This window comes from Dama dama, chromosome 8 (assembly GCF_033118175.1).
Source record: "Dama dama isolate Ldn47 chromosome 8, ASM3311817v1, whole genome shotgun sequence".
In the NCBI taxonomy this organism is placed as follows: domain Eukaryota; kingdom Metazoa; phylum Chordata; class Mammalia; order Artiodactyla; family Cervidae; genus Dama; species Dama dama.
In genome coordinates this window covers 43,176,058-43,189,102 of record NC_083688.1, presented here as the reverse complement: position 1 = coordinate 43,189,102, position 13,045 = coordinate 43,176,058, and the positions used below count along the sequence as shown (strand labels likewise).

Sequence of the window (13,045 nt, the reverse complement as noted above, 5' to 3'; positions counted from 1 at the left end):
TTCTGCAACAACAGGGGAAGGTTGAACCTTGGGTGCCTTTCTGGGGGAATTTCGAAATCAGTGACCAAAACACACACATGTAAAACATTTTCGTGACAGCCCCAAGACATCCCAGATGGCCACCGCGCGCCGCCGCCGCTGGCGCAGAGAAGCAGCAGCACGCGCAGCGCCGACACGCAGACGCCCGGCGGGGCCGAGCGGGGCAGCAACGACAGCAGCCGCTCGCAGTCCGTGTCGCCCACCTCCTTCCTCACCATCTCCAACGAGGGCAGCGAGGAGAGCCCGTGCTCGGCCGACGACCTGCTCGTCGACCCCAGGGATAAAGGTACGACACGCGAGGGGTTTGCGGCCATGGGATTCGTGATGCCACCGCTGCATCCTGCTTTCTGTTCATCTTCTAGCAGAACACAAGCACTTAGGGCCACCAAGATCATGACTTCTGGATGTGTTCAAAATACAGATTTTAAAGAACTGTAGTACAGAACCGTAGGTTTTATTGCGGTACTCAGGTGATGGTCAGGTTGGCTGGGTTTACGGGCTTTTGTTTGTACAATTTTTTTTTTTTTTTTTTTTTTGCACTTACTAACACAAGCTCCTTAATAGTGAGTAACATCATTTTTGGTATAAATGAGATAAACATTTGTCCTGAAAAGCGTTTGTTTTCTATTACCTTAGTTGTCCTGTTTTTACTACCTTACTACTTTTTAATTGAATGTGAAGCCTTCAAGTTAGTGTGTTTCAGGATCTATATTTGTGATATTTCTAATAAGAATTAAGCTGACTTACATCAGTGCAAGGTGAGTATTCCAGGCAAGCCTGGAGTAAAAGGGGAGGTGGGATACTTACTTAGTATTTAACCACTTGCATGATTCAGAAAGTACTTGGAGACATAGCACTTTGAATATTAGTTACTAATAATGTTTTACTTTTAAAACAAATATGATCTTTCATCTATCTTTAACAAGGCAGTCTTTTCTTAGTCTAAATTCTAGTTATTACTGCATGAGCTTGAGAAAAATGATGAGATAAATTCTATGGCTCAGTTCAGTAGTCATTTATTTAGAACCTCCTACTTGCAATGTGTTGATTGTCGGAAAATGTTCCACGTCTGATGACAACGGATCATTAGTGCCAGTCATCTGAATACTGAGACTATAGCAAGTGCAGAAGACCTAAGGTTTACTGAAGAAGTCACTTCAGACTATGGGCAATTGTAAAACCATACTATTGGGGCCCTTTTTTGTCATCTACAAGGTTAAATAAAACTTGGCTATACCCTAGACCAGTTACTAATAAATCATACCCCCTGGGGGCAGGACACGGGCACCAGCAGTTTTCGGGGCTCCCAGGCGATTCACATGCACAGAATTTTGACACCACTGAATTAAATCCTTTGATTGGGTCTTGTGTTTCTTGTCAGGAGTTGACATAATTAATTACTTCTGATTGTTGCTGTAAGGATTAAAAGAGAGTGAATGCACCTCCGAGTACTTAAGCTCAATCAGATGTACCCGCCCCACCCATCCCACCCCCAGACTAACCATAGCTATTAAAATCTGCCCCTTGATTTCCCATACTGTCTACTTTTACTTCAGAAGCATATGGGAACTCTGTAAGTTTTGTGCCCTGCTGTATTTGACTTTAGGAGACTAGTGACTGGTTAACTTCTCTGGATTTCTTTTGTAAGAAAGGGTTACTGTCAGCAAGGAGTTGTAGTTTAGTTAACACAGACAGTACATTTAGAACACGTAGGTTACATATCAAGAATTCTAAGTTAATGTGGTAGAAACCGGGGACATCGGCACTGAACAGAATCACCAGAGTGAAGAAGTGTTCCCTTGGGTAGGGTTAATTTAGAAAGGTAACAAAAACTTTGAGCCAGACTTTGAAGGAGAGGTTTTGGAAAATGAGCAGAGAAGGACCTCTTAGGTATAGAGAAGTTTGCAGGCAGAAGAAACTCTCCGCCATACACGGCGCATAGACTCTGACTACCTGGGGCAGAGATTGCAGCCAGAGTAGAAAAATCAGTTGAGAGATTCTGAGGGACAGCCAGGAGTGAATTACAAACCACCAGTGAGGAAGCATTTTAGTTATTTGTCTTGGGAAGAATGGAGGTGGCATTTGAGCCCACGTGCTGTGTACGGAATAGAAATAAGCAGCAGCGTGCCGCCGTGTTCAGTGCTGAGGAGTAAGTTACACAGGCCTAGGCTGCGGGGATTGTAAGTAGAAAGGAAAATCTCTGGTTCATGCATTTCTAAGCCAACAATTATGTCTTTTTTACCAGGAATTATGTTAGATATTGGGGTAATGTGGATGAGTAAAGCCTTGTTCCTACCCTCAGGTAGTAGCTCATGGTGTAGGCGAGGCCAGGAGCAATCAAATACAGCAATCAAATACAGGACTATGCACGTATGTGCTAGTATTTCTTAGTAATCCAGCATGTTGTTTCTTGCAGAGAATGGGAACAACTCTCCTTTGCCCAAATACGCAACCTCACCAAAACCTAACAACAGTTACATGTTCAAAAGGGAACCTCCTGAGGGCTGTGAGAGGGTCAAAGTCTTTGAGGAATGCTCGTAAGTATCCCCCACCACCCCTCCCCCACCGCAAACTTTTATTATGAGAAGTATTAAAAGAATTTCAGATAGGCTGAAGAACAGTACAGTGACCACCCGTATACCCAACACTAGATCCTATAGTTAACATTTTGCTTTGTCTCTTTGTGTTTTGGTGTTAGTTTTTACGGAACTGTTTTAAAGTAAGTTGTAGTCATGACATTTAACCTTGAATGCAGTTTAATACTTATTTCCTAAAAGTAACCACTCCTACATAACCACAGGACCATTGTCACACCAAAGAGAATTGCAGTTATGCTTCACATCAACTAGCATTCAGTCGTTACTCATGTTTCCTCAGTCGCCCCCAGCATATCACCCGTGGTTATTGCTGAACCTGTAAACAGTCAGCGCCACACATTGAATTTAGCAGTGTATTTATTCAAGAGAGACCACAGGACTCAGTGCGGGGTGGGTTTCCTCCTTTCAGGGATCAAATTCCCTTCAGTTTTTAGTCTCCAGTTCTTTAAACAATTAAAATATTTTCCTGCCAACATGGGGAAGAGAATTCTATTACTTTGCAGAAACATGTTGCTGTGATAAAGATCATGAAAGAAGCAGAACTTTACACAGCATCTGGTACCCTTGGTATGCGATCTTCTGTACTCATGTATTTCTGTTGGCCTTTACTCTAGTCAGGGACTCTTAACTTTAGACTCAGAATCTGCTTAGAAGGTATTGCAGCCATGGCCTGTTTTCAGCAGCTGTGGCCCCTTGCCTTGTAAGTGATGGCTACAGGATTGTAGGTATGTATGACGCTGAGCAAATCAGATGACAAACATTATTTGAAGAGAGAATGATGGTACATCTATAAATCTCACTTTTCAATCTCATTACAATACTAAGAGACACCTTCTGGCTTTTTCTGACTATGAAACTAAAAATACAGTGTGGAGATTGTCCAGCCTTGTTTCGTTCACATAACTTCTTTGTTCCATCATGAGTATCTCAGAATCGTTTTGAAACATGGCATCCTTTTGTTCTATGTGCCCCTCCTGTCGGCACTTCCCTTCATGTCAATTCTAAACAATTTGCCACACAAAGAGCATTGTCTTTGAATCCCTTCACCTTCTCTACTAGGAGATCCCAGCTGTCAGTCTTTTTGCTTTTGTGATAATAATTGAAAACCCTGTTTTAGCAGCTGCTTATTTACTCTTTGCACCATGTAGGTCTGAAGGCATGCCTGCTGCCAGAGAGTTTAAGCAGAATTTCTCCACACATGTGTTTCATGGACTCCTTGCACCATAATCATCCAGGAAATTAGTTCAGACTACAGAGCCCCAGGTCCCACCCTAGCCCTAAGGAGTGAAAAGTAGGGAGGTAGATAGGACCTGGATTATGCATCTTTAACAGATCTCAGGGCTTTTATTCGTCACTTGAACATGCTGACTTAGACCTTTTCATGAGAGTTCTTCAGAAATGGAGTCATTCTAATAGGTAAAAGTTCAATGGTCCATGTGGAACCTTTTGGAGTATTTGACTCTGGCTGATAGACTTAAAAAGCAGTTTGAATTTCTGTATCAGTGACTTTGAGTGAATATTGGTTGTGTAGGTTGGTGTCTTGTGGCATCTGCCTAGACTGTTATATTTGGAAAAGTTCTCAGTATCTGAACTGTATACATACAACTGTGTTGGTTATTTCTAAAGAGAGGGAAGAAAGGATGGGGAATATGTATGTATGTGTGTGTATGGATGGATGGATAAAAAAAGGTGAACCATGACATATAAAATGTTTTATGCATAGCCATCTGTTATTAGAAGGTAAATCTCTTCTGAATGCACATAGTTTATTATAAATTTTACTGACATAAAGGATGTGTAGCACACAAAAACCTATTTATTTTTAAATATCTTAATTGTATTCCAAAAAGAAATAGCAGTAACCCAAGAATGGATTTTTTAGGGCTAATTTTAACCTTCGATCAATAAAACAAGTTACTCAGAGTCTAAAATATTGGTTTCTTTTTGCCCCAGATATGTATGTCATAATTAGAACAAAACCCACTGGATGCACTAGTGTTAAAGCAAGGGTAATTATTGGTCCTAATCTTAAAATTTTAGCTTATTTAATCATTCTTTAAAGTATATTTCTCTAAGTCTTCATTTTTGTTTAAAGGTAGACTTAGAGATCTGAACCAGCTGTTGGAGTCAGGTGAGGGGTTAATCTCTCATCTGTATGTTTATTTGCTTGAAAGAAAATAGGTAGTTGGATTTGGGCCCAGAAAGGACAAGACCAGATTTTGCTTTTCTTTTTTTTTTTTGATACAGCAAAGACCTTAGCCATGCCTTCTGCACGTAGCAAGTCCTTTTTAATGAAGTCACATAGGCTGTTTCCTGATGCCAGTTAATGAACTCCTTGACCTTAGTTATCTTAGGTTCCTAGATATTATGTCCTCTTTGCAGTATAGAGATTTTTTTAAAAGTATGACAGAACCCCTTCCTTTCTTTCCCTCTCTCCCATTCTAAGTAAATTGGAACCACCATTTCTTAGCTGATAATTTATTCCTGAATTTGAAAAGAAAATTGCATAAGACTTTAAAAAAAATACCAAAGAATTCCTTACATCAGTATGAAAATACCTATAATAATTATCCAGTCTGACCATCTATTTTTCAGAAATCAGCTAGCAAGCAATTATATCTGTTTTGAGATACAGTCACTTTTGGTATAACTTATGGAAAAATAAAATATATAAATTAATTCTGAGGGTTTCTGTGTGTGTACGTGTTTTTGTTTTTTTTACATACTTGTTTCTTAAATTGAAGAAAGCTTTGTAGTAGTATTAGAACTTGCAGCTTCTGTTAATAGTGGCATAAGTATTATACTGGTCATGCACCCCAGGGGTGGGTAACGAATTTCTTGGAGAATCTTCTCCTAAAAGTTAAATGGAGTAAAAATTGATTCCTTTTGGTGGGTTGGGGTCATGACTCAAAGAGGGGAGACTGGAAGAGGGGTGGGGGCGTGATGCTTTTTTTTTTTTTTTTTACTGTTAGTGTTTTGTTTCTCAATCTGTATGCCCGTTAGACAAGTTATTATATTTTGTTACTTTGTGAGAGATCTGTTGTTAAGTCTGTTTTCATGAAAGCAGAAAGGGAGTTAAACTGATTTTAGGTTCTGTCATTAAAAAAAGTCATAGTTATCAGATCATTAGTTGAAGAAAAACTGCACAGTTTTTTTGACTCTTAACTATAAATATATGTAATTTTTAAAAGTGTATTTTTGGTGCTGATGGGATGTAGGTGAGAGGGAATTTTAGATTCTCTTCTAGCAGTATAGAGGCTGAGAAACTTACTGATAATAATGATGCTATATAATTAATGTTGTGTTGAGAATTCATTTGAAATGTGATCCCCTTTAGGCCAGAGCTGAAACTTGGAGTAGGTACCTACTTAATAGCATTAACAAATGAATTAGCCTTAAAAAAAAAGTAAGTTTATTTGTATTTCAGAAATACGAGGTTTCATCCTCAAGATCTATTAGCAGCATTGTGTGTCTTACGTGATTTTTAGCAAGATAACATCAAACAATAATTAAAAACCTGAGCCTCATTTGAAGGAGGGTGTAAAACTTGATTAGCCCTTTTTCCCCTAATATAAGAATGAAAGTTATCTTTACTAATTCTTCAAAAAAAAAAAAAATCCAAGCATTATTTAATTATAGAAACATAGTATCAACTTCCTATCTGCTTTAAGGAATTGAAAACCATGTTGTCAGTAAAAATAGAGGGGTGTATGCCCTTCTTACAGTATATCCAAATACACGTGACCCTAAAAGTACTCAACATATAAAGTTTCCATTGTATCCAAGAAAGAACAATACACAAATAAAACAAATTTAAATGATATAATTTAGTTCTTCTTAAATTATTCTTGCCAAAGCTATCCATGGGTAGTATTCACTATTAATCAATAAAACATGCTTAACCAAAGCACTGCCTATATGGAACATTTCTTTTTTTTTTTTTGGCACCTACTCCCCAGGTTTGTTGCTTATTCATTCTTTAAAGCCCAGCTCAGATGTTCCTTCCTCTAGAAGTTATCTTCCTACCAAACTCCCCCTCTTTCTTTGTGTCAGAGGTTATTCACTCGCTTGTTCTACCTCTAAACATTTTACAAACCATTTTTATCCCATCTCTCAGACATGCTTGTGGGGGTTTTTAACCTTTTTTTGCTGTCGACATTTCTGACAGTTTGGTAAAGCTTATGGATACTTTGAAGTGATTCCTAGCTTCTCTGAATTGTTTTCAGTTCAGTTCAGTTCAGTCGCTCAGTCGTGTCTGACTCTTTGCGACCCCATGAACCACAGCACGCCAGGCCTCCCTGTCCATCAACAACTCCCAGAGTCCATCCAAACCCATGTCCATTGAGTCAGTGATGCCACCCAACCATCTTATCCTCTGTCGTCCCCTTCTCCTCCTGCCCTCAATCTTTCCCAGTATCAGGGTCTTTTCCAGTGAGTCAGCTCTTTGCATCAGGTGGCCAAAGTATTGGAGTTTCAGCTTCGACATCAGTCCTTCCAACGAACACCCAGGACTGATCTCCTTTAGGATGGACTGGTTGGATCTCCTTGCTATCCAAGGGACTCTCAAGAGTCTTCTCCAACACCACAGTTCAAAAGCATCAATTCTTCTGTGCTCAGCTTTCTTTATAGTCCAACTCTCACATCCATACATGACCACTGGAAAAACCATAGCCTTGACTAGACGGACCTTTGTTGGCAAAGTTATGTCTCTGCTTTTTAATATGCTGTCTAGGTTGGTCATAACTTTCCTTCCATGGAGTAACTGTCTTTTAATTTCATGGCTGCAGTCACCATCTGCTGTGATTTTGGAGCCCAGGAATTATGTTTTAAAAACACACTAAAGATTATCAGGGAGACTAATAACACTGAAGTACAGCCTGCCCCTTACTCCCGCCCCAAGGACTGCATATGTAGTATATGCCTCCACGTGTGTCCTTTTATCTTCAGGTCTCCAGAATCTAGTGCAGACTTGGCACACTTGGATTTTTTTTTTTTTTAATTAGGAGAGATGAGAACCATACTTTCATCACATGATCATACTACCTTTTCCCACCTGAATCTTGGTTTATTTAGGTTCTTCCATTTGAATTTCTTTATAATTTTGTGTCAGTTCCATGTTACTTTAACAGTTTAAATTTTATATTTTTACTTTTAGGGAATACCACTAACACTTGTATCCTTTTCCAACCATTTGGGTTAATTGTCAAGAGCACCTGAGGACAGGGAAGGATTTCGCGTCAATAAAACCTTTAGAACAGAGGATTGTCATTTGTTTTACTTTGATTTTACATTTACATTATGTTATTCAGAAAATCATTATGGCTATTAACTCAGAACTGTTTCAAAGAGATTTTTAAGGGCACTTGGGGAAGTCATGCCCAGCAAAGTTTAGTCACGCAGTGGCAAAGCTCAGCAAAAGATAGACATCTCGTGTCCTTCGTTTCCTTGCCTTTGCCCTTCAAAATAGTACAGACTTTGGAAAACTCATAGTGGAACATATTTTTGTCTTTAAAGAGCTGGAATATCTTTGCTTAAGGAAATTCTTTATTCACATTGGCTGTCTTAGAGCTTCACTGAGATGCCTGAGCACCCTGTGTGGAGCCTGGGCTGCCAGGGAGCCGAAAGCAACAGTAAACTCAGGTCCTTCCGCACTCTGAGATGCATAGTTCAAATCACGTGTCCTTGGTTGATGGCATTTGGAGCTTTGGACATAACTTGAGATTTGTTTTCCTTTTTTGTGTCTATAAGTTGTTGTTTTTAAAGAAAAAAACTTACTTCTGGTGTTTCATGACTTAAAAGTCTTGGGTTATTTATTCTGTGTCTAGGCCAAAACAACTTCACGAAATCCCAGCCTTTTACTGTCCTGACAAAAACAAGGTGAATTTCATCCCTAAAAGTGGCTCTGCTTTCTGCCTCGTCAGCATCTTGAAGCCTCTGCTCCCCACGCCAGATCTCACCCTCAAGGGCTCCGGCCACAGCCTGACCGTCAGCACCGGCATGGCCACCACTCTGCTGCAGCCCATCGCTGTGGCCTCCCTGTCCACCAGCACAGAGCAAGAGCGAGTCTCTCGAGGGACGAGCACAGTCCTGCCCCCGGCCTCTCTCCTCCCCACTCCAGAACCCATCGAGGAAGCAGAAGGATAGGTCCCAGTGCTGTGAGGCTGTAGTTCTGGGCAACTGAGAACCTCCTCGCCCCCTTGGCAGCGATGGCATCGTGGCCCCTGGTTGGCTGTGACGTGCCCCAGCTCTCCCACACTGATGCGGCGCGGCGTGGCTGCTGGAAGGGAGCGGCCCCTCTGGAGGCCGGCCCTCAGCGCCGAGCCTGCTTTTGCTTAAAGCACCGGTTGAAACAAGAAAAAGGTATCATTCTTTCCTTTTGGAGGGCCGATAATCACGTTTTTTGTTCTCAAATTAGACTTCTTTGAAAAAAACAAAAACAAAAAACTGATCCCTGCAAACATGATTCCTGAAGGGAGACGTGAATGATGCTGCAAGAACCATCTTTTCTATGAAAATGACCATTTTATACCAATGTTACATTTTCTGGAAACGTAGCAAACAGGATGTTCTTCGGGGGCCTCTGTTTCTTGTTTCCCTTTCTAGAGGTGTGCTTTTCGCAGCTGTTTTCAGCTTTGGGACCAAAGGGATTGTTGACATTTTCCTAGCAATCTTAATCTCATGACTGTGTTCTTCTCCCAAACAAGAATTGATAGGTTAATACCTTGAACAAGTACATATATAAAAAAGATAAAAAGCAATATGAGTACATTATGTGACTTACGTTTTCTGATGTCAGAAGTTTGTGCTTTGGGTGAAATATTTGTAAAACTGCTGTTTTCTTCACTACTCCTGTACACATTTCACCACGTTGTCAGAAAAATTATAATCTGGAGACAAGTGCTTTAATATGTTCTCACCCATCATTGGAACTTGGTTTAAAGTCAGCGAGCCAAAAGGAAACTTACCTGCCCAGTGTCGACTGCTAGCTAGGAGTAAGGAGCCCCTTGGATTTTCTGCGCAGTATTTATCACAGGAACGCCCTTCTGTCCCACAGGTGTCACTCTGCCTTTAACCGTCACTGTATCATAGCCCCAAGAGATCCTGAAAATGGCTGTGCATGGATTTCCTCCTCTGCTTTTGTGATGTTGTCGTCTTGTGGATTTGGTCTGGGTTAGTAGTTTGCCAAGAGTGTGATCCATTGAATAGCAACCCTTAGTCACAGAATCTTGAGACTGATGTTTCCTTTGTGGTGGTTGGCGCTGAGATATGTTGCCTATAGACTTTGCTAGTTTTTGCTCCAACATTCCACACAGAGGGGGAGAAAAACAGGCCAGAAGGGCTTTGGAGCACAAACAGCAGGAACCTTTGAAGAATTTGGGATTTAGGCCGATCTTACCACAAGCACCGCCAGTATCACATGAAGCAGACTTCATGTCTGGGTACGTGGTATTACGGAGCAGCGCTTTTTAAAAAGTTACAGCATTGTTGATGGAAAGCATCCTTCTGAGATCTTCATAAACTACCTTCTGATGCAATAATTTAGTGTCCCATACATATTATAGGGAGAGAGCATTTAAATGCTGTGAAAGGGATTCCGTTTAGAAGGTTAATGTCAGTTTGTCCAGATACAGCCCATCAAAGAAAACCTAGTGGTAGCAATAAATCTTCTGAAAGGACTTCTTATATTTAAGTACCTTTAAAACATCTAAATAATTAAGACTATGCCCTGTTAAAAAATGGAGATGTATTTAGGCAAATTAGGTAAACTCAACATTTGAATAGTCTCAGGCTTCAGTTGGTAGGCCTGATGAATTTTGGTACCTTTTCCATCCAAAACTGATTTACCTGGAACTAGTACATTGTGGCTTCTAAATTGGAAAAGCTCAGTTATTCAAGGTCTAAGTGTTCTCTGGTGGGTTGGTTTTTGAGAACCTTGGTCATTGGACTTTACCATTTCACCACTGAGAACTGCTCTGTCAGAAATACAGAAGAAGGGTAAAACTGAAATCAGGTGAGCTAGTGTTGAAGGTTGGAAGTTAAAGATAAGGTTTCAAAAAAAATCCCCAATCAGTTTTTGGATTACCTGAATTCTGTTAAATCTCTGTTCTTTTCCTTGCCTCAGACTGACTTCTTTTGCCATCTGGACGTGGTCACAAGGGTGTTTTACTAAAATGCCACTTTGTATACAGTTTTTCTACTTACTGTGTTCACATTTGTCTAACACATCTTTCTGTATTCATATATCCTTAATCTAAAGTAATTTAAAATCAGAATGGGAAACAGTTTTAAGATACTATCATTTTCATAGTCTTATAGGTGGAACTTTTAATGTTTGGCTGTAAGGAGAATGTGAATTTGCAGGTAAATGAATTATATGGCAACCAGACATAGTCCTCGTGTTTGGGAGAAATAGAGCCTGAGGTTTGAAGGAAGGAATAAAGGTACAAGGTATAAAGAAAACTCTTAACTGCCAGTGCCAAAGGGCTAAATTTTAAGTTTATGAGCTTTATGCCGTCTTGACAAAATACTGATCGTAGTCCATTTAGCTTTTATTTAACCTTGGTGCACAGGTGGTTGACTTTTTTTAAAAATGGGTCTACTCTTAATAGAATGCATAATATTGTTTTCTAAAGTTACATTCCATAATTATCTTGTTATTCTGTAGAAAACTGTACAGAAAGTAAGTAAATCAGAATAGCTTCAATGGAAATACAATTTAAATTTTTTTTAAATTTTGAATAAATTTACTTCCACTGCGGTAAAAGAAACAGGTGGCTTGTATATTTCAGCAGAAGGAAGCTATTCTCTGGTTGTTAACTTTGTCAGTGTTGTTATTTTTGCTCTTAAACAGTTTCTTCCTTGCTGTGATAAAAATATACATTTACTGTTTCTGATCATGACCAAATCTGTGTTACTTGTCAAATTTAGATCTTAAGTTGTCATGGCTTTTGTGAGCAGTTATGTTTTTAAAATACCTGTTTTGCTTCTTTGATTAATATGATGAGCATGGATGCCAAAATTATTTTTTAACTAGATTCATTTTCTTTAAACTATTTCTGATATTTGTGACAAGCCAAATCAGCCTTTTAGAAGGTGCTGTTGCTAACTGTGGAGTAACTGGCAACAAGGAAGCCCCCCCCCCCCCCCCACACACACACTTTTTTTTTCTAATGGTTGGCTTTTACTGGGAAAAGGTATTTTAAAAAAATAGCAGAATTTATAGCCTCCTCTGTGTCCATGATTAGGACTGGATTGTCAGAATTTTCTTTTGTTGAAGTAAAAGAAAAATCGCCACTACTGAATTTATTAAATACTACTCTGAAGATTCATTCCTTAATGCTTAGAATTTTGACATTTCAAGACTAGACCAGTGGAAGTGCTGAATTTGCATTAAAAAAGCTAAAATACTTAATTTCGCACTTTAAGGTTTAAGTTTTACTCTGCCTAAATTAGTGATAAGCAGATCAGCTCTGAACAATATTTTGTTTATACAATCCTGTTGATGAATATAATTTATGTTTTTTAAAAGTCTTTATTTTTCATCTCTGTTAAAGCTGTGTAAATCTTTTTCAAATGCAATTTTTAAAGTTTGGTTTTTCTAACAATTCTCCCAAAAAACTGCATTTCCAATGGTGATAAATATTGTTCCTGTGTACTTATGTATCCCCTATATCTGAACACTTGTTGCTGCCTCACAAGAAAATAGAACTTTTATGTTAAAAATAAAGTCTGTTCTTCTTGAGTCTTTTTTTGTGTACTTTTATGAATACTGCCTCACATGCAAATTTCTTTTCAGTTATTTCTAGCTTGAAAAAACTTTAGTATATTCCTTTTCACAGGTAGAAAAATGAATTTGTGTTAAGTAGCAGGATATATAATATTCTCAGTTGTTCTTCCTTATTTCCTTGCTTCCTCCTCCTTAACTTCCTCCAGAACTGAGAGCACCTGGTATTTGTGGTAAGTGCTACGCAGACATTAAAATACAAGCAAGCATACTGAACGATGTACCTGTTTAAATTCAGTACTTTACAGGTTGTTAAGAGATTTAGCTGGGGGAAGTCACTTAATTTCATTGTAAATTACACATAAAGGAGTTTTTTCCCTTTTGGTAATTCATTCTTGCTAAGCCAGCTATATTCTTCCTTTGTGACAACGGTTTATAGATGCAAGGCAGTTGTTTAGGCTGAGGGGGTTTAGTCTGTGTGAAGGTTGCATGCAGTATAATCTCTTAGAAAGCAGGGTCACCTTTTAAGTGAAATAAGTGTCACCATGGCTGCCTGTCATAAAAAGTCATCACCAAGTTACTTTGTAAGAAATTCTAAAAATTATTTCTGGGGGGGAAAGTTAACTGTAACTTGGATATATATATGTGTGTGTGTGTGTGTGTGTGTGTGTGTATACACACACAC

At 39.1% G+C, this 13,045-nt stretch overlaps 1 protein-coding gene across 1 annotated transcript in view; it reads left to right on the top strand.

Moving 5' to 3' along the window:
* Positions 1 to 12,378, top strand: part of FAM117B (family with sequence similarity 117 member B) — a 68,849-nt gene extending 56,471 nt beyond the window's left edge. The window contains exons 6-8 of the mRNA XM_061148990.1: positions 100 to 325; positions 2,456 to 2,576; positions 8,462 to 12,378. Of these exons, the coding sequence (XP_061004973.1) occupies positions 100 to 325; positions 2,456 to 2,576; positions 8,462 to 8,780 (666 nt within the window). The 3' untranslated portion in view covers positions 8,781 to 12,378. The remainder of the gene's footprint in view (positions 1 to 99; positions 326 to 2,455; positions 2,577 to 8,461) is intronic.
* The last annotated feature ends 667 nt before the right edge of the window (positions 12,379 to 13,045 follow it).